The sequence below is a fragment of the Triticum urartu genome, chromosome 3, assembly GCF_003073215.2.
Source record: "Triticum urartu cultivar G1812 chromosome 3, Tu2.1, whole genome shotgun sequence".
NCBI classification, from domain to species: Eukaryota; Viridiplantae; Streptophyta; class Magnoliopsida; order Poales; family Poaceae; genus Triticum; species Triticum urartu.
In genome coordinates, this window is record NC_053024.1 from 611,562,871 (window position 1) to 611,588,236 (window position 25,366).

At 45.0% G+C, this 25,366-nt stretch overlaps 1 protein-coding gene across 1 annotated transcript; it reads left to right on the forward strand.

Moving 5' to 3' along the window:
• The first annotated feature begins 8,831 nt into the window (after positions 1-8,831).
• On the forward strand, positions 8,832-12,541 carry LOC125548840. The gene is made up of 5 exons (XM_048712371.1): positions 8,832-9,177; positions 9,277-9,383; positions 9,687-10,188; positions 11,049-11,164; positions 12,110-12,541. The coding sequence occupies exons 1-5, from the start codon at positions 8,917-8,919 to the stop codon at positions 12,312-12,314; spliced, it is 1,191 nt and encodes a 396-aa protein (XP_048568328.1). The 5' UTR covers positions 8,832-8,916; the 3' UTR covers positions 12,315-12,541.
• Positions 12,542-25,366: the final 12,825 nt, after the last annotated feature.

Below are 25,366 nucleotides of genomic sequence, written 5' to 3' on the forward strand. Positions count from 1 at the left end.
TTGATTCGGCGGCATCGTGGGATGAAGCGGCCCGGACCGACCTTACACGTACTCTTACGTGAGACTGGTTCCACCGACAGACATGCACTAGTTGCATAAGGTGGCTAGCGGGTGTCTGTCTCTCCCACTTTAGTCGGATCGGATTCGATGAAAAGGGTCCTTATGAAGGGTAAATAGCAATTGGCATATCACGTTGTGGTCTTTGCGTAGGTAAGAAACGTTCTTGCTAGAAACCCATAGGAGCCACGTAAAACATGCAAACAACAATTAGAGGACGTCTAACTTGTTTTTGCAGGGTATGCTATGTGATGTGATATGGCCAAAAGGATGTGATGAATGATATATGTGATGTATGAGATTGATCATGTTCTTGTAATAGGAATCACGACTTGCATGTCGATGAGTATGACAACCGGCAGGAGCCATAGGAGTTGTCTTAATTTATTTATGACCTGCGTGTCAACATAAAACGTCATGTAATTACTTTACTTTATTGCTAACCGTTAGCTGTAGTAGTAGAAGTAATAGATGACGTGACAACTTCAAGAAGACACGATGATGGAGATCATGGTGTCATGCCAGTGACAAGATGATCATGGAGCTCCAAGATGGAGATCAAAGGAGCTATATGATATTGGCCATATCATGTCACTATTATTTGATTGCATGTGATGTTTATCATGTTTATACATCTTATTTGCTTAGAACGACGGTAGTAAATAAGATGATCCCTCATTACAATTTCAAGAATGTGTTCTCCCCTAACTGTGCACCGTTGCTAAAGTTCGTCGTTTCGAAGCACCACGTGATGATCGGGTGTGATAGATCCTTACGTTCACATACAACGGGTGTAAGACAGTTTTACACATGCAAAACACTTAGGGTTAACTTGACGAGCCTAGCATGTACAGACATGGACTCGGAACACAAGAGACCGAAAGGTCGAGCATGAGTCGTATGGTAGATACGATCAACATGAAGATGTTCACCGATGATGACTAGTCCGTCTCACGTGATGATCGGACACGGCCTAGTTGACTCGGATCATGTAATCACTTAGATGACTAGAGGGATGTCTATCTGAGTGGGAGTTCATAAGATGAACTTAATTATCCTGAACATAGTCAAAAGGTCTTCACAAATTATGTCGTAGCTCGCGCTTCAGTTCTACTGTTTAGATATGTTCCTAGAGAAATTTAGTTGAAAGTTGATAGTAGTAATTATGCGGACTAGGTCCGTAAACTGAGGATTGTCCTCATTGCTTCATAGAAGGCTTATGTCCTTAATGCACCGCTCAGTGTGCTGAACCTCGAACGTCGTCTGTGGATGTTGCGAACATCTGACATACACATTTTGATAACTACGTGATAGTTCAATTAAACGGTTTAGAGTTGAGGCACCGAAGACGATTTTGAAACGTCGCGAAACATATGAGATGTTTCGAGGGCTGAAATTGGGATTTCAGGCTCGTGCCCACGTCAAGAGGTATAAGACCTCCGACGATTTTCTTAGCCTACAAACTAAGGAGAAAAGCTCAATTGTTGAGCTTGTGCTCAGATTGTCTGAGTACAACAATCATTTGAATCGAGTGGGAGTTGACCTTCCAAATGAGATAGTGATGTTTCTCCGAGGTCATTACCACCAAGCTGCTTGAGCTTCGTGATGAACTATAATATATCAGGGACATATATGATGATCCTTGAGATATTCGCGATGTTTGACACCAAAGTAGAAATCAAGAAGGAGCATCAATTGTTGATGGTTGGTGAAACCACTAGTTTCAAGAAGGGCAAGGGCAAGAAGGGATACTTCATGAAACGGCAATTCAGCTGCTGCTCTAGTGAAGAAACCCAAGGTTGAACCCAAACCCAAGACTAAGTGCTTCTGTAATAAGGGGAACAACCACTGGAGCTGAATTACCCTAGATACTTGGTAGATTAGAAGGCTGGCAAGGTCGATAGAAGTATATTGGATATACATTGTGTTGATGTGTACTTTACTAGTACTCCTAGTAGCACCAGGGTATTAGATACCGGTTCGGTTGCTAAGTGTTAGTAACTCGAAATAAAAGCTACGGAATAAACGGAGACTAGCTAAAGGTGAGCTGACGATATGTGTTGGAAGTGTTTCCAATATTGATATGATCAAGCATCGCACGCTCCCTCTACCATCGAGATTGGTGTTTGCATTGAGCATAGACATGATTGGATTATGTCTATCGCAATACGGTTATTCATTTAAGGAGAATAATGGTTACTCTGTTTATTTGAATAATATCTTCAATGGTCTTACGCCTAAAATGAATGGTTTATTGAATCTCGATCGTAGTGATACACATGTTCATGCCAAAAGATATAGGATAGTAATGATAGTACCACCTACTTGTGGCACTGCCACATAAGTCATATCGGTATAAAACGCATGAAGAAGCTCCATGTTGATGGATCTTTGGACTCACTCATTTTTGAAAGGATTGAGACATGCGAACCATGTTTGTTGGTAGATATGCACGAAGAAACTCTATACAGATGGATCGTTTGGACTCACTTGATTTTGAATCACTTGAGACATGCAAATCATACCACATGGGCAAGATGACTGAAAGCCTCGTTTTCAGTAAAATGGAACTAGAAAGCAACTTGTTGGAAGAAATACATTTTGATGTGTGCAGTCCAATGAGTGCTGAGGCGTGTAGTGGATATCGTTATGTTCTTACTTCACAGATGATTTGAGTAGATGTTGAGTACATTTACTTGATAAATCACGAGTCTGAATTATTGAAAGGTTCAAGTAATTTCAGGGTGAAGTTGAAAGATCGTCGTGACAAGAGGATAAAATATCTATGATATGATCATAGAGATGAATATCTAAATTACGAGTTTGGCACAGAATTAAGACATTGTGGAAATTGTTTCACAACTAATACATCCTGGAACACCATAGTGTGATGGTGTGTCCGAACATCATAACTGCACCCTATTGGATATGATGCATACCATGATGTCTCTTATCGAATTACCATGATAGTTTATGGGTTAGGCATTAGAGACAACCACATTCACTTTAAATAGGGCACCATGTAATTCCGATGAGATGACACCATATGAACTATGGTTTAGAGAAACCTAAGCTGTCATTTCTTAGAAGTTTGGGGCTGCGACGCTTATGTGAAAAAGTTTCAGGCTGATAAGCTCAAACCCAAAGCGGATAAATGCATATTCATAGGACACCCAAAACAGTTGGGTATATCTCCTGTCTCAGATCCGAAAGCAATAAGGGATTGTTTCTAGAATCGGGTCCTTTCTTGAGGAAAAGTTTCTCTCAAAAGAATTGAGTGGGAGGATGGTGGAGACTTGATGAGGTTATTGAACCGTCACTTCAACTAGTGTATAGCAGGGCACAAAGAGTTGTTCCTGTGGCACCTACACCAATTGAAGTGGAAGCTTATGATATTGATCATGAGACTTCGGATCAAGTCACTCCCAAACCTCATAGGATGACAAGGATGCGTACTACTTCAGAGTGGTACGTAATCCTGTCTTGGAAGTCATGTTGCTAGACAACAATGAACCTACGAGCTATGGAGAAGCGATGATGGGCCCGGATTCCGATAAATGGCTCGAGGCCATAAAATCCGAGAGAGGATCCATATATGAAAACAAAGTGTAGACTTTGGAAGAACTACTTGATGGTCGTAAGGCTGTTAGGCACATATGGATTTGAAAAGGATGACGGACAATGATGGTAGGTATCACCATTAAGAAAGCTCGACTTGTCGTTAAGATGTTTTCCGACAAGTTCAAGGAGTTGACTACGATGAGACTTTCTCACTCGTAGCGATGCTAAGAGTCTGTTGGAATTATATTAGCGATTACTGCATTATTTATGAAATCTTGCAGATAGGATGTCAAAACATTGTTTCCTCGACGATTTTCTTGGGGAAAGGTTGTATGTGATACAACCGGAAGGTTTTGTCAATCCTGAAAGATGCTAATAAGTATGCAAAGCTCCAGCAATCCTTCTAAGGACTGGAGTGAGCATCTCGGAGTTGGAATGTATGCTTTGATGATGATCAAAGATTTTTTGGTTTATACAAAGTTTATGAGAAACTTGTATTTCCAAAAGGGTGAGTGGGAGCACTATAGAATTTCTGATGAATATATGTTGTTGACATATTGTTGATCAGAAATGACGTAGAATTTCTGGAAAGCATATAGGGTTATTTGGAAAGTGTTTTTCAATGGAAAGCCTGGATTAAGCTACTTGAACGTTGGGCATCGAGATCTATAAGGATAGATCAAAAACGCTTAATGGTACTTTCAAATGAGCACATACCTTGACATGATCTTGAAGGTGTTCAAGATGGATCAGTCAAAGAAGGAGTTCTTGCCTGAGTTATAATGTATGAAGTTAAGACTTATAGCTCGACCACGGCAGAATAGAGAGAAAGGACGAAGGTCGTCCCCTATGCTTAAGACATAGGCTCTACAGTATGCTATGCTGTGTACCGCACCTGAAGTGTGCCTTGCCATGAGTCAGTCAAGGGGTACAAGAGTGATCCAAGAATGGATCACAGGACAACGGTCAAAGTTATCCTTAGTAACTAGTGGACTAAGGAATTTTCTCGATTATGGAGGTGATAAAGAGTTCGACGTAAAGAGTTACGTCGATGCAAGCTTAACACCTATCCGGATAGCTCTGAGTAGAGATAGCAGATACATATAATGGAGGAACAATTTAGAATAGCTCCAGGTAGAACAGTTATTTGGAATAGCTCCAAATAGAACGTGGTAGCTGCATCTAGGAGATGACATAGAGATTTGTAAACCACACACGGATCTGAAAGGTTCAGACCCGTTGACTAAAACCTCTCCCACAAGCAACATGATCAAACCCAGAACTCATTGAGTGTTAATCACATAGTGATGTGAACTAGATTATTGACTCTAGTAAACTCTTTGGATGTTGGTCACATGGCGATGTGACCTGTGAGTGTTAATCACATGGCGATGTGAACTAGATTATTGACTCTAGTGCAAGTGGGAGACTGTTGGAAATATGCCCTAGAGGCAATAATAAATTGATTATTATTATATTTCCTTGTTCATGATAATCGTTTATTATCCATGCTATAATTGTATTGATAGGAAACTCAGATACATGTGTGGATACATAGACAACACCATGTCCCTAGTAAGCCTCTAGTTGACTGGCTCGTTGATCAATAGATGGTTACGGTTTCCTGACCATGGACATTGGATGTCATTGATAACGGGATCACATCATTAGGAGAATGATGTGATGGACAAGACCCAATCCTAAGCCTAGCACAAGATCGTGTAGTTCGTATGCTAAAGCTTTTCTAATGTCAAGTATCATTTCCTTAGACCATGAGATTGTGCAACTCCCGGATACCGTAGGAATGCTTTGGGTGTACCAAACGTCACAACGTAACTGGGTGACTATAAAGGTGCACTACAGGTATCTCCGAAAGTGTCTGTTGGGTTGGCACGAATCGAGACTGGGATTTGTCACTCCGTGTAAGCGGAGAGGTATCTCTGGGCCCACTCGGTAGGACATCATCATAATGTGCACAATGTGATCAAGGAGTTGATCACGGGATGATGTGTTACGGAACGAGTGAAGAGACTTGCCGGTAACGAGACTGAACAAGGTATAGGGATACCGACGATCGAATCTCGGGCAAGTACAATACCGCTAGACAAAGGGGATTGTATACGGGATTGATTAAGTCCTTGACATCGTGGTTCATCCGATGAGATCATCGTGGAACATGTGGGAGCCAACATGGGTATCCAGATCCCGCTGTTGGTTATTGACCGGAGAACGTCTCGGTCATGTCTGCATGTCTCCCGAACCCGTAGGGTCTACACACTTAAGGTTCGATGACGCTAGGGTTATAAAGGAAGTTTGTATGTGGTTATCGAATGTTGTTCGGAGTCCCGGATGAGATCCCGGACGTCACGAGGAGTTCCGGAATGGTCCGGAGGTAAAGATTTATATATGAGAAGTCCTGTTTTGGTCACCGGAAAAGTTTCGGGGTTTATCGGTAACGTACCGGGACCACCGGGAGGGTCCCGGGGGTCCACCAAGTGGGGCCACCAGTCCCGAAGGCTTGCGTGGGCCAAGAGTGGTGAGGGACCAGCCCCTGAGTGGGCTGGTGCGCCTCCCACAAGGCCCAAGGCGCAGCAAAGGAGGAGAAGGGGAAACCCTAGGCTTAGATGGGCCCTAAGGCCCACCCTAAGGGGCGCCCCCCCTCTCCCCCTCTTGGCCGCCACCCCAAGACCCATCTAGGGCTGCCGCCCCTCTAGGGGTGGGAACCCTAGAGGGGGCGCACCCTCCTCCCCTTCCCCTATATATATGAGGCCTAGGGGCTGCCCAATACACGCGATCTGATCTCTGCCTGTTGGTGCAGCCCTCCCTCTCTTTCTCCTCATATCTCGCGGTGCTTGGCGAAGCCTTGCAGGATTGCCACGCTCCTCCATCACCACCACGCTGTTGTGCTGCTGCTGGATGGAGTCTTCCTCAACCTCTCCCTCTCTCCTTGCTGGATCAAGGCATGGGAGACGTCACCGGGCTGTACGTGTGTTGAACGCGGAGGTACCGTCCATTCGGCACTTGGTCATCGGTGATTTGGATCACGACGAGTACGACTCCATCAACCCCGTTCACTTGAACGCTTCCGCTTAGCGATCTACAAGGGTATGTAGATGCACTCTCCTTCCCCTCGTTGCTAGTTTCTCCATAGATAGATCTTGGTGACACGTAGGAAAATTTTGAATTTCTGCTACGTTCCCCAACACCTAATCATGCAATGTGTGAGGATTGATCTAATGCAATAAAGCTGGGTAGTAGAAAAGGTATGATCAAAGTGTTACTTGCCTTGCTGATGATTCGCGAAACCTAACGATTCGAAGTAACAGGCGGCGCACTCCGGGTATTCTATCGCAGACAAACAAACAAGCATACAATAAGTACTCATCTAATGTACAGGTAAAACTCAAATAAGAGATCTAACCAGAAGGTTCAACTTAAGAACTCCGGTTGGCAAAAAGAATCAAATCGAACGAAGCAACGAAAGTCAAACGGCGAAAGAAAACAACTTCGTTCTAGTAATCTGGATCTAGGACAAATTTAAAAGTAGAAAAATCTTGTTTAAGTTGGTTAAACGGATAGAGGGTTTCGAGACGAATCCTAGGCGCTTGAATCGCCTGGTTCCGATAAACGAGCGAAAAGTTATACTAAAACGAAAATCGGATTAGGAATCGCGATCAGAAAAATCACGGATTTAATCCGAGAAAAAGAAAAACGACGAACGCCGAATTTTTTTCTTTTTTTTCTCTCTTTTTTTTCCTCTTTTTTTGGCACGGAAAACGAGGCGCGACGAACCTCGGGCGGCGGGATCGTCGTCGTCGGCGGCGGCTCCGGAGGCGCGCACGGATCGAGGCGGGGCTGATGGGCTGGGGCGTCTCGGGGCGGCGCTATTTAAAGGCTGCCCCCGGGCGGTGTCCCGCTCGGGTACGGCCCGAAGTCGGTTCGTTTTTTTAATTATTCCGCTCGGAAGAAAAAAAATAAAAAGAAATACTAAACGGACTCCAAAAATTCCGAAATAAATTTTCACGGGCTTCTAAAATCAAGCCGCACAAGGTGAACATTTATTTGGGCCCTAAATGCAATTTTGAAAAACGCACATTTTTCCTAAATTCAAATAAAACACCGAAAAACTCCGAAATAAAATCTTATTTGATTTTTTATTAAATCCTCAATATTTATTTATTTTGGGAAAGTCATTTTATTCCCTCTCTCATATTTTTGTAGTAGAAATAATTGATGATAAAATAAATAAAATCAAATGATCCTATTCTCAAAATTTGAGAAAACTCAAATATGAAAATAACGAAATCCCCAACTCTCTCCGTGGGTCATTGAGTTGCGTAGAATTTCTAGGATCAACCAAAATGCAAAATAAAATATGATATGTAGTGATGATCTAATGTATAACATTCCAAATTGAAAATTTGGGATGTTACAGAGAAAGATCCAAAATAAAGATACATCAGGTCCAAAGCACCTCCTTGCAGGGCCAACTTCATCGATACCGAGATGCAACCATTTGGTCTGACGAAACTTTCACGGTTGCACACCATGAACTATGTTTGAAGAATGTGCCTCCCATGTGGCATTATGCCCAAGAAGAAAGAAAAAACAGCAAACACGTCGAAACAAATCAAATTTACCACCACGTGAGGTAATATGAGATTTTGTCCCAACAACACCACTTGCGTCTAGATCATCCTAAAAAACAAAGCGAGCCGAAGAACATCTTCCTACAACACAGGGACCGACCAAACCGCAGCCAGTTACACAGATACGACGCACAACGAGAAAAGGAGCGCTTGGATCTGGCACATCTCCCCCTGCTATCACCTCTATTGCTAGACAACAACATCTCACAAACCGCCACCGCTTGTGATATCACTTATATGAGCATATTGAGGAGGATATTGCTAGATCCGGTGCCTTTCGCTTCCCTCCATCATGGGGGCTAGGAAGAAGATAACGATTGGCATCCCAACAATATGTCGCTAAAACACGAAATAAAAGCCAAGATCCACTAGGACTACTACTACCATTTGCACAAGAAGGACCTGAGTACCTCTCCCTAGCCATCACCAGTCGGCAATATTGTCAGATGAGGCGTTGGAACAGTTTGTTAGCCTTGGACAACTCTCAGGAGAGGGGCAGCAAAAGAGAGGGAAGCAGAGGGAAGGAGGTCCAGCGTCTGCCAACTCAAGATGCCTGGACTGAAAAAAATGACAACCAAGTCCCTGCACTTTCATCTCTCCTGTTCCAAACCCCTAAACCCCTCACCGCTACGCACGCGACCCGGCGACCATGGGTAAGAGCGGGAAGAAGACGAAGGAGTCGCACCGGCAAGGCCGCGGCCGCCGTGGCTCGCAGCTCGGCGACGACGACTTGCCTTCGTCTGCCTACGACGCGCCGCCGCGCCGCCAGGAGGACTCGGACGGTGACGATTCCGACGAAGCAACAGCGGCAGGCGAACACGACGGAGGCGCGGAAGAAGGCGACCGCCACGGCCAGTGGCAGGTCGGCTCGATGCCTTCCAAGTTCCACCTGTACCAGCTCTCCGTGCAGGTAACCTCGCTAGCTTCCACCGTAGCTTGGACCAGTGAAAGTCTCCGTGCTCACAACCTGTTTGACGAAATGACCATGGTGTTGTGCTTCTGTGCTCAGTCGCCAAAAGGGGACATCAGCTACCTGCAGAAGTTCTTTCTGATGTATGTCGGCGGGCGCGTCCCTCTCCACCTGCAGGAGGATTTCTGTGGCACCGCCCTCCTCAGGTCAGTGCACTGTTATAGGAGTACTAAGCAATATGAATAGCCTTTGCACAGTCTACCCTGCTGTCAATTTCGCAAACTCTTTGGCCGCACTGTGTATCTATTACTGAGGATCTGAGGAGTCCCATTAACTCGAAACGATGAGCACTTGAGACACATATAACTAGGAACTGTAATACTGAAATGCTTACTCTTTGGAGTACTTTGGTCACTATTCAGTGGTGTTCAACATCAGAGATGTTACTATTTAGCTTCAGAGTATAAGTGCATGAGTTGCTCGTAATCTTTCTTTTTTCCTGTTGGCAGTACTGAGTGGCTTCGCACTGATACGAGACGAACAGCAGTGGGCTTAGACTTTGACCGTGAGTCACTTGAGTGGTGTCTTGAGAACAACCTGAGCAAGATTGGAGCTGATGGGTATTCGAGATTGTTGCTTTTTGATGGAAATGTTCTGCAGCCAAATGAATCTCGCCTTGTCAAGCAAAAGATCAGTGATCTCGTGCAAGGTCTAAATTTTACCAGTGATGATGACTCTACTGAAATGAACAGCTGCGAGCAGTCAGATTCTTCATTTACAAAATGTGCAGCCAATTCGACCATGTCAGATGCAGTTTTGCCTGGAAGAGACATAATTTGTGCATTCAACTACAGTTGTTGCTGCCTTCACAAGAGAAAGGACTTGGTTCTGTATTTCAGGCATGCCTTCAATGCACTTTCTAAAAGAGGTGGTATATTTGTAATGGATGTATATGGTGGCACATCATCTGAATGCAAGCTTCGTCTCCAGAGGAGATTCCCCAGCTTCACTGTGAGTAGAGTTATAGCATTGCTTAATCATTGCAGCACATCGTGGCCTTTCTTCTAAAGTACCAGTTAGAAACATACTAGGCATACTGTCATAAGATTAGTATATTTTAGGGCGAGGTTGCATTTCTTATTGGTAAATGATGCGGTATTTGTAAGAAGAATTTACAGCATGCTAACAAATCTAATATTATTATATATAAAATTAGAAATATTTGGCAGTTGTTGTATGCGACATGAAAGATGTTGAATTTTAATATCATGCTGCCTGAGCAATTTAGCTACTCCCTCCGATCCATATTAATTGTCGCTGCTTTAGTACAACTTTAATAATCCCTCCGTTCGTTTTTATAAGGCGTTTAAGACAGCTGGTTTTGAACTGTTTAGAGCACTGTCTGAACAGGCTTAAACGTTTTATATAAGTGAACAGAGGTAGTACAAAGTTGTACTAAAGCAGCGACAATTATTATGTATCGGAGGCACTACATATTTTATTTGGTTTACTGGTGCATCATCATGTAGTTAGCTAAACTTAAGACAGCTTAAACTTCGCAATTCAGTTATTTATATTTGTTATGGGTTGCATGGCAAATATATGTGTTACACTAAGTTTATTTCATAAACTATACGCTTGATCTGTTTGATGAAATTAGCTTGGGTATGATGATTCAGTACACAAAGATTGTAATATCTCCAATGTATTTGTTGACAGAGCCTCTTTTACGCTTATCAATCATATAATTTCCACCCTTGTATAGTCTGCAAGTTGATATGAACTGCAATCTGCAGTATCTTTATTAGCATGACCTCATAATCTTGTGGCGTCGTATTAAATTTAAAAAAATTCTTCTTATATGCATACAGTATTTCTGGGAGCAAGAAGAGTTTGATATCATAACTCGTGAAACAAGGATCAGCCTCCACTTTCAAGTTGGAAAGAAGCAAATGATACGGCATGCTTTCACGTACCATTGGCGCCTGTAAGTTCCTTAAACATTACTACTTGGCAAGGCATTAAGTCCAGAGTTGTTTATTTTCCCATTCACTGATCGAACAGTTACGGAAAACCTGCAAGGTTGCCACTTTTCCAATCAGAATAATTTGTATAGACATTTAGGTAAAATATCATGGCCTGTTGGGCTTTCCCAGGGAGGATTGGATCTATGGCAGTAGGGATGGATGGATGGTTGATGGGAGAGCGGCCTATGCCGCTGAGGGAAAAGGCGCATACACGCGTTATAGATAGGGGGTATTTGGGTAGAGAAAAATGTTTAATGTTGAATCAACCCCATATGCCTGGCGTCATTATATAGATGAGGCTCTATTGCAACATAAACTGCAAGGGAACAAATCTTATCTGATGGGAAGTAAACTGAATCTAAAGGAACCAAACCAGATCCTGTAACTCAAGATAGATGCTTATCCTTAAACTTGTTCTGCTGCCGTGCCTCCTGATCCTTCTATGGTGTCAACAGACTTTGGCCTCTTGTCCTAGGCTGGTAGGTTCCAACAATTAGCCGTCATACTATGGTGATAATGCCTCTGTGGTTGTTATCATGCCTCTACTCACAAAACAGAAACCTGCTTCAAGGCGGAATAAGGTTGGTATTTGTAGTCCAGGGAAACCAAAGGCAATGTCATTACATTAGCTCGCGGTGTCTCTGATACGATTGGTGCCAGAGTTGCTGCGGTTGTTTATGTGTTATCAATACGCACTTTCCTATGCCGTATCCTTGTACTTTTCATAGATGTATGAACCTTGGGGCATTTTTCAGTTATGTGCAGTGGCGCACTTGTGCAACGCTGGCAACTAGCCATACGACATTGGCTTCTGGAAAATATGCAAGTGAATGGCATGGCATCATGGTTCTTACAGACCGACGGATAGTATCTTCGAAATAGTAATTCAAGTCGCTCTTTTGCAGGTGGTCGATACCAGAAATCAAGGACTGCCTGGAGGAAGCTGGATTCAAGTCCATCCACGTATGGATCAGGGAGATGCCAGACACCAAATCAAGCGGAAACGCCAAGGAGTACACTGCCGACCGCGACGTGAAGTACGAGGAGCTCCAGCGGTTCAACCAGGCGGACGCTTGGAACGCGTACATAGTCGGGGTAGCAAACATGTAGCAGATGGAACGATCCTTGCCGCCTCCTGTTACGAAAATGGGGTGGAAAGTTGGAAACCTGACAATTTCCCCTTCCAAAACCTGGAGGTTTTGCCAAATGTGTGGATGCTCTCCCACGCCCTATTCACACGACACGACGCTGCATCGCATTGCAGCCTGAAGTATCCGAAGGATGTTCTCGATGACAATTCTAAACTACTTTCTGTAATAAAACAATCCCTTTCGGTCTCTCGCCATTTGCGGAAAACTGACGGTGATTCGGTATGGCGAGGCTTCTTGAATTTGTAGAGTTGCACCAGGCAGCACTTCACCAGGTCGAGCTCTCCCCGCTCTGCTGCTCCCGTCCAGAGGGAGGCAAGACTGGTAGCAGTCGTCGTTTCAAGAGAGCAGAGCCGCAGAGCCACTCGTAAGTCTCCATCAATCTTCAGAGTTTCCTTGGTCGGATGGTTTGGTCGTCTTGGTCACCTCTCTACCTCAACTTTCTGTCCCTCTCTCCAAATGGAGCTTTCTGCTATGAACCACTCCGCCCTATTGGGTCTCGTCTAGGTATGATCCACCGTGTGGTGTGACTTGGACAGAAGCGGCATTTGTATCATCGCTTTGTCCTTGTCTCGTGGTCAAGTATCTCAGGTCCCATTCCAGAATTGTATCATCGCAGTAGCAGCTCAGCACTGCAGCTTTCGTGCGCAACTGCAGCGAAGGTTCCGATCGATTTTCCGGATCAAATCCTGGCCGGCGCAAAAGCGCCTGATAAAAGATTCACGGTGCTCGCTCGCCATTGTGGATTCCGACTAGGTTAGAGGCCTAGCTAGTGCACGCACTGCAAAGATCGGTCCGTCGCCTTTGTATCCTACTGCGATGGAGACAAAACCTAGGCTAGTTAATTCAGCGGCAAATGCAAAGGAGTCCACATGGTCTCCTCGTGCCAATGATACGGGCTCAAAGTGCCGCGAGCGAGGACTGAGAGCGACGTACACCTGATCGATCCCATGCATTATCAGTTTGTTTGAGATGTATTTCTAGTGGAGGAAACAGGAGCAGAGAAGCGACCGGGGGCGGCGCGATCAGGGACTGGGAAGGACTGGAGTGGAGTGGGTTGATCGGTTCGGCCAGTGCTGACCCCGGTTTCCACCAACGCAAAGCTGGTTGGTTGGTAGATCAGGGCGCGTAGGAAAAGGAACCAGCTCAGATCGTCACGTAGAGAAAAACGACAGGTCCAATGTTGATTGAAGGAGAAAAAAAAGGGAGCAGCACAAGTTTCTTGCTTTCTTTGGCCGATGCAGCAAGAAGCAGGCAGTGTCGCATCGCGGCCTGTATTGCGTTGCATGCATGCCTGACAACGATGTTTGCTGCCTAGTATGTCGTTTGAGGAAAAGGCGCACACACGGAGACGAAAGGATTCGATGCGCTTCCCCCGGACTCAGACCATCAAAACGGCCTGTGGTCTCGCTTTATTCTGTTTTCGCTTCGATCGCGCGGGCGACTGAATCGATAGGGGAGTAGAGTACAGACCGTTGCCAACTGCCCATACCTCATGGGGGTACGAAAGAGCCCTTACCCATCATGAACATCTTGCTCCGCTGCCCCTTGTCCAGTGGAATTTGTCACTTTTGCCCCATCCGAGGGGCAACCAAAATTGTGTGATAGTAGGCTGTACAGAGATGACTAGTTTAGGATGCGTCTCATAGGCCGTATTCCACCCAGCCAGGCCTGCGCGGAATGAAATCGGTTTGCTTGGCCTCCTGGCCTTCCTGCCCCGCACGAATCTCAAAGCAGTTCTAGGCCTGCATCCAGAGAAACGGCCGAATCGGCCGTTTTTCATGAGCCACGCGCGGGGAAGCGTGCGAGACGACGGGGTGTCTCATAACTCCACACGCTCTCTCCAGTCACCTCTCACGACAGATCACACATACTGGCTCTATCTTCCCTCACCGTCCCTTCAGTGTATCCGATGGCAGAGCCACCGTCGCGCCGTGCCCCCCCCCACTCCCATCATTGCCGGTAGCGACCTCATCCAGGAGCGGTGGATTGTTGGCCCTCCCCTCTTTCGGTCGTGATCTCGTCGCGGTTCTCCCGACGCCGTACCCTTTCTGCATGATGTCGCTGCCACGGGCCAATGCAGCACCGCTGCCGCGCGCTCCGGCTCCGCCGTCGGTGCCAGACCTCCTCATCTTGGGCTCAATGACGGCGGGGTTACAAACCCCAACGAGATTGAACTAGGTATATGAAGGAAATATGCCCTAGAGGCAATAATAAAGTTGTTATTTATATTTCCTTATATCATGATAAATATTTATTATTCATGCTAGAATTGTATTAACCGGAAACTTGATACATGTGTGAATACATAGACAAAACAAAGTGTCCCTAATATGCATCTACTTGACTAGCTCGTTAATCAAAGATGGTTAAGTTTCCTGATCATAGACATGTGTTGTCATTTGATGAATGGGATCACATCATTAGAAGAATAATGTGATGGACAAGACCCATCCATTAGCTTAGCATAATAATCGTTAAGTTTTATTGCTATTGCTTTCTTCATGACTTATACATATTCACTACTGCAGGATGCTGCTAACGTAACACTACGATCAGAGACCTTTCAAAAAACTGTGTGCGATGCAATAATCGCAAATGATGGTGTATGAAAACCGTCAAAAAAGGTGAAAACGTTTGCGATGGAGGATGCATCAAACACGGTTCGGATTTTAGTTGCGTGTGCGATGAAGGGCATACAGTTCAGTTCAATTAATTGTTTGCGATGAGGAGGAACAAAAGAAACGGGCAGTCAAATGAAGGTGTGTGCGATAGACAACATACGATTCACTCGGATGAACTGTTTGTGATTAGGCAACACAAAAGAAACGGACAATCAGATGAAGATGTGTGCGATATACAGTATACGATTCACTCAGCCAGATCAAGGTGTGTGTAATATACGGCATGTGGTTCACTCGGATGAACTGTTTGTGTTGACACAAGAGAACAGAAACGGTGTGTGTTGTGCGATGGGATTGCATGCGGTTCACTTGGCTGTTGTCGTCAGTGTGTGACCTCTGTGGCAACCGTTCGCTCCCCAGGCGCCTCTTCGTGTACCGTGGCAACCGTCCACCGACTCTTTGCCTTTCCCTCTCGATTTGGAACTGCTGTCGCATGCTAGCTCTTCCTCCCTCCTCCATTTGCTTTCACCCTTCCTTTTGTCATTGTTTGATCGTCTTCTCCATGGAGGGAACAAGCCGGAAACGACCCCATTGTTCTTGCCCCGATATGAATGATGACGCGGTGGAGGAACTCATTGATCGGTGCGACGTCATCGCCTCGGCTAGCATGGCAGGTTCGTTCAAGACCATTATCGACTCAACTAATAACATCATTATAAGGAACCCAAGGGTTCAGGAGCGGTTTGATCTCCCCTATCTTCTTCACCGTGACCCTGCTGACTGGTGCAGGGACGAGGGAAGCCTCGCCTTGTGTAAGTTGATGTCGCTTGATAATGATACGTATGATGTTAAGATGCCATCGCTTGAGGGCAAGGCTTGGCAGGCGCAAATGGAGATTGGGTTGTTTATATTGGGACAACTGCGAGTGGGAACTTGTGAATGTGTACACTCGTCACCGGGTTCCACTTCGAAAAATCTCAGACGACTGCCCAGAGGTTGAGTACACCGGTATTCTACGTGAGTTCAAATACGACCATGCTGACTGTCATCTATGGAAGATAGCAATTTGTCGAGTTCCCAATCGCTCTTGAGGTTATAGGAATGCTTATGTTGTCGCTATCTTCGACAAGCTTGTTGTCGTCCTTCATGGTTCGGCTCGATGGATATTGCTCAAAAATCAGTTTCTATACACGGATAAGTATTGTGATGCAATTCAATATGAGGGTCTTGTGTTTGCTGCCACCACTCATGGCACTGTTTTTGCATGGAATCCTCATGATTTTGGTACGTTTGTCTTCCACCGTAATTATAATTGTTTCATCCACATGCATGCGGGTTAACTAGTTTCCCTTTACTAATTAACCTTCTTGTGTTTCCAAGGTCCTATGAACATTCCACCACCTATATTTGAAAATTTTACTCACGAGCATGAGGACGAGCAGGACCCATATACTCAGTGGTGCCTGGCAACTTACTTCGATGAATCACCTCTTCTTGTCTGTATACGGGGCACTGCTAATGTTACTAAGGAAGCAGGTGTTGTCTCGTATGGACGCATTCTTTGGACCTATTCCAACATCCGTTGTAGGGTATTCGGGATGGATACTAGTGTACTAGCACCAACACCTTCTCCCTGGTTCAGTATTGAAAGTCTTGGAGGAAACTCGCTCTTCCTTGGACAAAACTATCTAATGATAGTGGAAGGCGATCCAGCTGCTGTTGACACAACGTTACTACCATTTATGAGAAGCAACTATATCTATACCTTGGACATTACTATGCTTCCCTACCATCCCAATATGGGTCCTGACATAGGCCGCTTCAGCCTCGATAATCAGTCCTGCATTGGTCTCGAGATTGACAGTAGCTGGCCCTTCCCAGAGAATCACTTCTGGTTCAAAGCAAGCGTTTTCAACGCCGACGAGTGGTTAAGCTGAAGTTCATTTCATCGCTTTGTTATTTGTTGTGTGAGAAAAACTTTACTAGAATGTTTTGTTGGAAATGATCTATAATCCAACGTGTATCCTCGTTGTCGTTGTGGGTTGATGACTTGTTGTATGTAATCAATGGTACATTTGCATATGCGTCCATAAACTCATGCCTGCTAGTGGTGTCCATATGAACAGTGCTAGTGATTTTAGTTGCAAAAATTAGATAGTGTTAGTGATTTTTAGCTTCATATTTTGACAAATCGCAGTGTTACAAGGTTGACAAATGGCAATGTTATTAGAGAAAAAAATGCCAATCTTTCCAGTTTGAGAAAATGGAAACATACCCAAAATGACAGATATGCAAATCTTACCCAATTGTTTGTACGTGGTTGCACACGGGTCATGCAAAACACCCGTTTGCGTTGAAGGGATGCAGAAATCCCGCTCGGCACATTTTTCCTTGGCTTCCTGGGGAAGCTGTCGGTTTGCATATGGGTGTTCTAACTAAAACGTTTGCGATGAGTGTTTTATATTTAAAAACCGTTGACGTTTTTTTAAAGAAATTATTTGATAAGTCTGTACATTAAGAGAGAAAAACGCAAGTTCGTTCAAACCATATCTTTCATTCAGTCACACTACGAATTTATATTCATATGAACGAGAATTCGAGATACAATATTAAACACCAAAAAAACTATTTCCGGCGGCGACGGAGGCGGCGTGCCGCGCCGTCGTTGTCGTTGTCGTCCTCCGGGATGCCATTGTTGAAGTCTTCAAGGCATCACGAAATGTTCTTCACTTGTAAATCAAACATCATGTCATCGCGCGATCAACGAGCGGGGCGTGGGAGGACGACAACTGGCGCCGCTGAGAGGTAGCGGCCGACGGCAGCGTCCCATGCCGCTGAGGGGGGGGGGCGCACGGGTGCGACGGGTGCAGCCAAACGCACGGGGACCGGCGCCGCGGTGGGTGGAGGGGCGCGCACGGGCGCGGCGGATGCAGCCAAACGCACGGGGCCGGCGCCACGGTGGGTGGAGGGGCGCGCACGAACACGGGCATGGGCGATGGCGCTGGCATGTACACGAGCTCGCGCAGGTCCGTGGAGACCTCACTGACGCCCGCGGCTTCCAGCTCTGCGGTAGTGCTCGATGACCAGCCCGTCAATGCTACGGGGATGGTCGCTGGCCCGGGCACGGGGATGGGAGTTGGGACGGGAGCGGGGGAAGCAACCGTCGCGGCCAGCTCGTTCTCGGTCATGTCCATGAGGCCCCATTCCTCCTTATTTTCTATCTCCTCCGGCTCGGAGTCGACTTCACCAAACTTGAAGACTAGTGGCAGATTATCATTCTACGCCATGGCGGTGGAGGTCTGCAAGGGGAAGGCGAACAGTAAGGCCGCCCGTATTAAACAACGGCTCGGGTGCCATTAATGGAGAGGAAGGCGGGCGGCCATGGAAGTCAAAGGGCTCGCTTCCCAGTGAGCCTGTGAAGCGTACAACTCGCACCCTTCCTGGTGAGCCTGCGCATTAGAGGACAGCTTCATGCCTCTTGGTCAGCCTGTGCACCGGACTGCGCTCACACGCGTCCGGTTCAATCAAGGTCAAGCAGCTGTCCGCACGACACCTCCTACAACCATTAAAACCAAGACACCTGGCGTCACGTGAATGGCTAACAGAATGAACACGGTTTGAATTATACAAACGTTTGAGATATTAAAGTGGCAGCTATTTTTTCAAAATACCTTTGTTGGCTGTTATTATTTGAGTGTGCCTTCTCTCAAAATGGACACGGAAAATACCACATCATGTCGGGTGTCATTCCATGATAGCATGCCAAGCTTCATGAATTTCAGACGAGTTTTGGATTTACTAGAATTTAAAAACCAGGCATCTCAATGTTTTGTCGGCAATCAACGGTGCCCTGGTGTTTGAAATTCATTCCAATTTCTTGCATGGGACCTAAGCATGCACCCAAGGACACAAATTTGATTTTTCAACCAATTTATGTGCACTGGAGCATGTGCATATAGTTCAAATTTGAATTATGCACATAAATGCATTGAAAACTCAGTTAATGCATAAAAATGTCCAAAAGAACCCCATAAAATCACAAAAATTGACACAACACTCCTGTTGTTCTATGTTGACATGAGATTTTTTTTGGAAACAATAAGAGGCAGTGGATATTGTTTCGTCCTTAAAGGTGGGACGTTCCCTATCGAAACCATGATGCTTGTTGTAAGAAGCATATACCCAAACCTGCCCCAAACGGGATTTTTTTACCATGGCATGTTGATTCCGCTCCATGAAAGCATGCCAAGTTTCATGAATTTCGGACGAGTTTTGGATTTACTAGAATTTAAAAACGAGGCATCTCAATGTTTTCCCGGCAATCAACGATGCCCTGGTGTTTGAAATTCGTTCCCATTTCTTGCATGGGACCTAAGCATGCACCCAAGGACACAGATTTGATTTTTCAACCAATTTATATGCACTGGAGCATGTGCATGCAGTTCAAATTTGAATTATGCACATAAATGCATTGAAAACTCAGTTAATGCATAAAAATTTCCAAACGAACCCCGAAAAATCCCAAAAAATTGTCACAACACTCCTGTTGTTCTATGTTGACACGAGAATTGTTCTGAAAGCAATAAGAGGCAATGGATATCGTTTCGTCCTCAAAGGTGGGACGTTCCCTACCGAAACCATCATGCTTGTTGTGAGAAGCTCTGGTTTGTGAGAAGCATATACCCGAACCTGCCCCAAATGGGAAAAAAATTTGACACGGCATGTTGATGCCGCTCCATGATAGCATGCCAAGTTTCATGAATTTCATACGAGTTTTGGATTTACTAGAATTTAAAAACCAGGCATCTCAACGTTTTGCCGGCAATCAACAATGCCCTGGTGTTTAAATTTGAATTATGCACATAAAATGCCTAGAAAACCCAGTTAATGCATAAAAAAGGCCAAACGAACCCCGAAAAATTCCAAGATTGAACACAACACTCCTGTTATTCTATGTTGACACTAGAAATATTTTGAAAGCAATAAGAGGCAACAGATATCGTCCCGTCCCCAAAGGTGGTACATTCCCTATCGAAACCATCATGCTTGTTATGAGAAGCTCTGGTTTGTGAGAAGCTTATACCCGAACCTGCCCCAAATGGGACAAAATTTTCACCACGGCATGTTGATGCTGCTCCATGATAGGATGCCACGAGTTTTGGATTTACTAGAATTTAAAAACCAGGCATCTCAACGTTTTGCTCGCAATCAACAGTGCCCTGGTGTTTGAATTTCATTCCCATCTCTTGCATGGGACCTAGAAATTCACCCAAGGACACACATGTCATTTTTCAACCAACTTGGTGCATTGGAGCATGTGATTGTAGTTAAAATTTGAATTATGAACATAAAATGCCTAGAAAACCTAGTTAATGTATAAAAAAGGCCAAACGAACCCCGAAAAATTCATTCTCGTTTCTTCCATGGGACCTAAGCATGCAATGAAGGACACATATTTGATTTTTCAACCAATTTGTATGCACCGGAGCATGTGCATGTAGTTTAATTTTGAATTGTGCACCTGAAATGGATAGAAAACCAGTTTAATGTATGAAATGTCCAAACGAACCCTGAATAATTCCAATTCTTTTACGACACACATACAGTCGCATGTTCACTGCAGGTAAAAGGTCTAGCAATTCAAACACCGTCCATTGCCGTTGTGACCCCATTTTGTAATTCAAACCAAGTAGATCCCACACAGTTTATTCTCACCAACCATGTGAGATGTAGTACAAAATATCTTGGAGCACCGTCGGTGTATAGTACGCCTATGGCTTATGCGAGAAGGTGCGTCGGCTATAGTCCACAGCCGGCGTGTCAAGCACACTAGCTCGCTCCCCCAAAACTCCCGCCTCTGCATCCCTTGCAATCTTGAAAGTATCTAACGCCTGGAAGCTTTTAATGTTTGATAGCACACGATTAGTATGTGCGGACCGTGTGTGATGTTTGTTAGTCCTGCTCTACTTCAGTCCCTTGATTCAAATTTTCAGTAGCCCCGGCATTTTACTCCCGCCTCTGCATCCCTCGCAATCTCAAAAATATATGCTCGCCCTTGATCCAAAATTTCAGTAGCCCCGCCTTGTTACTCCCGCCCAGTAAAATTTTCAGTTGCCGTAGTATTTCCTCAAACACAACCTCCACTCACATAGACACACACAACCCTCGAAACCATTGGTAGGTCGCCGCCATCGCCGGCGCCTCCATCCTCATCCTATGCCTGTGTGCCGGGAAGCTCGAGTGGCCAATGGCTAAAAAGAGGTTTATCGCGGCCTTTTTGCCCGAAGCCGGCGAGGTGGCCGCTGAGGTGTTCCCATCGTCCTCCGCGGGCCCGATCCGCCGTTGCCGGTCCCCCGATCCGCCCGCCGCCGCGCCCCTACATCGGTTCGAGGACTTCCCCGTCCTCCCTCGGACCTGGCAGCCGACGAGGTCCTACTTCGGGGTCCGGCAGCGGCGGTGGGGGACGTGGGTCGCCGAGATTACAGATCGAGAGACCCACACCCGCCGGTGGCTCGGTAGCTTGCACATGGCCGAGCTCGCGGCCATGGAGTACGACCACTGGCAGGTCCGCTACCACGGCGTGGCGGCTAGGCGCAATTTTCCCTTCAGCACACGTTCGGTCCACCTCGTTCCTTTAGAGCCAGGGGTGGTGAGCTCGGCTATGGCGCGGGAGGACTGCGAGGCGTGGGAGCGTCTCGAGGCCGAGGCCACCGATGAGGCCTACATGCAAGAGCTCCGCCAGCAGCACCCGGAGCTCGTGGAGGCGGAGCGGGCAATCTTTGCCGGCATGGAGGGCGGCGAGGTTACCGCGCTCTCCTACGATGACGAGGTCGAAGGCGGCGAGGACGGCGGCGCGGAGGGCGGTGAGGTTATCACACTCTCCTCTGATGATGAGGTCTAAGGAGGCGGCAAGGACGGCGGCGTGGAGGGCGTCAAGGTGGGCCTCGAGGACGAGGAGATCGACGTCGACAAGTGGAGTAGTGCCTTCACCAACGACCCCGGCGACGGTACTAGCCCAGACCCGGCTCACGGCACACCGTACATGACGAGGAAGGATTGGCTCGACCTCTACTTCGACCGAAAGTAGTTTAGCTTAGTTTAAATTTATGTTTTATGTTCGGTTATGCAAAACTATCTATGTTTATGTTTGAATGCATGCTACTTTCGGTTGATCTTGCTTTGAACTTGATCAAATTGAAGTTTACAACCTTAAGTTTAGGGGTTCGACTAGAAAAGGCCAAAAATTGCTGGAGTATATATATATATCCACTAATGATTTTAGTCCTTTAACTTTTTAAGGATCGCCTAGAGATGTCCTTATGACTTGTTTATTTCAGTTCTTCACAATGTGATGCTCTATATGTGCAACTATTTGCTGTGCAGTTCAATTTCATCAATTACAGTTTCAACAATACCACTATGAATTACGATATTTAGTTGCTATTAAGGATATTGCAGTTAACATGCCTTTTCGTTTTTCAATTGTTGTTTAGCAACATGCATTGTACTGAATGACTAAATATGCAATCCCAGGCTACATAGCAACAAGGAAGAGTGTTACCTTAATGTTCTGATGATGTCTAGATATACATGTAATAAAATCTTATATAATGTGATGGATGGAGTGTTGTACTACATCATTATTCAATTGTTGTTTAGATTCTAATATTAACTTGGTGCTTTTAGGTACATATATCATTGCGAAAGATCCACACTTCGACCCTTTCTGCGTATGGGGCAATGAGATATTCATGAACTAGCATCAAGTGAGGAAATTGATAAATATTGTTACTAAAATGGGTCAAAAGATGTCAATCGAACTATTTGTTTACACTTTATGCAAGACAACAATGAACTGTAGGATGGTAAGTAAGAACCCTGTAGCCTTCTTTTTACTGCCCATAATGAGTTTTGTTAGATGACAATATCTGAATCTTTTTTCTTTTGCAGTGGATCCTGAAGCAGTTTACTCAAGATTACCTCTCAAACTACATGATTGGCGTCCGGCCATCACAAGGGGTTGGACTAGAGTCCTGCATGCCTTCTGCATCCAGGAGAGCACAATAGGGCCATTCTGCTCCACCTTGTTCAGCAACTGGAATGTTTGTCGCCTCTTTCTTTACCATATGTAATAGTACAAGTATAGAACCCTGGTACATCATTCTTTATTTGGTGCTTCTGTAATTCTTAAACATATGTACCTGTGAATCGAATAATGCATTGGTTGTTTGAACTTGATGGATATGAATAAAGCTATAGCCCACTTTCAAGTTTAAATTAGGTATAATTTTAAATAGCAGCAATTAAATTAGGGCGAAATTACGTTGTGCAAGTCATTACGGCACACATGGTTGGTAAAACACAAACGTTTGCAATATACACCATAATCCGAGATGGTTCACAGAGAGGAAACGTGTGCAAGCATGCACACAGTTGCCGTTTGCAAAGCGTGTGTGATGTCAGACACTATCACATACGGTGCGGGAAAACTAAATGTGTGTGATTCTCTACCTATCGTACACGGTTTATAATCATGAACTGTTTGTGATGTGCCAGGCATTGTAAATCTCCTGTGCCTAGAATCTGCCTAGAAAACTATCGTGCCTGGAATCTGCCTAGTTTTAGGCAGAACTACAAAACTCCAACTGCAATGGCAATGCGAGCACAAACGAGTGCCAATGATGAAGCGTTTGGGATATTCGAGATATCAGAAACGGTTATACATGGACAACTGTATGCATCAAGGCTCCCTATCCCCGACGGTTTCTGGATCGTGTGGGAAGGACCCCCCTATCGCCCACACTCACTTGGAGACAGTTCCATATGCCGTCGCGGAAAGGGGTTAAAAATTGTTTGTTTAGGACCGACGCGCACCGGTGATTCCTTTGACTATGAGATTATGCAACTCCTGAATACCGGAGGAACACCTTGTGTGCTATCAAACGAGGTAGAAATCAAGAAGGAGCATCAAGTGTTGATGGTTAACAAGACCACTAGTTTCAAGAAAAAGGGCAAAGGGAAGAAAGGGAACTTCAAGAAGAATAACAAGCAAGTTGCTGCTCCCGGGAAGAAGACCAAGTCTGGACCTAAGCCTGAAACTGAGTGCTTCTACTGCAAAGGGACTGGTCACTGGAAGCGGAACTGCCCCAAGTATTTGGCGGATAAGAAAGATGGCATAGTGAAAGTTATATTTGATATACATGTTATTGATGTGTACCTTACTAGTGCTCGTAGTAGTGCCTGGGTATTTGATACTGGTTCTGTTTCTCATATTTGCAACTCGAAACAGGGGCTATGGATTAAACGAAGGTTGGCTAAGGACGAGGTGATTATGCGCATTGGAAATGGTTCCAAGGTCATTGTGATCGCCGTCGGCACGCTACCTCTACATCTACCTTCGGGGTTAGTTTTAGACCTGAATAAATGTTATTTGGTGCCAGCATTGAGCTTGAACACTATATCTAGATCATGTTTGATGCGAGACGGTTATTCATTTAAATCAGAGAATAATGGTTGTTCTATTTATATGAGTAATATCTTTCATGGTCATGCACCCTTGATGAGTGGTCTACTTTTGTTGAATCTCGATCGTAGTGATACACATATTCAGAATATTGAAGCCAAAAGATGCAAAGTTAATAATGATAGTGCAACATATTAGTGGCACTGCCGTTTAGGTCATATTGGTGTAAAGCGCATGAATTAACTCCATGCTGTTGGGCTTTTGGAATCACTTGATTATGAATCATTTGATGCTTGCGAACCATGCCTCATGGGCAAGATGACTAAGACTCCATTCTCCGGAACAATGGAGTGAAGGAAATATGCCCTAGAGGCAATAATAAAGTTATTATTTATATTTCCTTATATCATGATAAATGTTTATTATTCATGCTAGAATTGTATTAACCGGAAACTTAGTACATGTGTGAATACATAGACAAACAGAGTGTCACTAGTATGCCTCTACTTGACTAGCTCGTTGAATCAATGATGGTTATGTTTCCTGCCATAAACATGAGTTGTCATTTGATTAACGGGATCACATCATTATAGAATTATGTGATTGACTTGATCCATCCGTTATCTTAGCATGATGAACGTTTAGTTTGTTGCTATTGCTTTCTCCATAACTTATACATGTTCCTATGACTATGAGATCATGCAACTCCCGAATACCGGAGGAACACTTTGTGTTCTATCAAACGTCACAACGTAACTGGGTGACTATAAAGATGCTCTACAGCTGTCTCCGATGGTGTTTGTTGAGTTGGCATAGATCGAGATTAGGATATGTCACTCCGAGTATTGGAGAGGTATCTCTGGGCCCTCTCGGTAATGCACATCACTATAAGCCTTGCAAGCAATGTGACTAATGAGTTAGTTATGG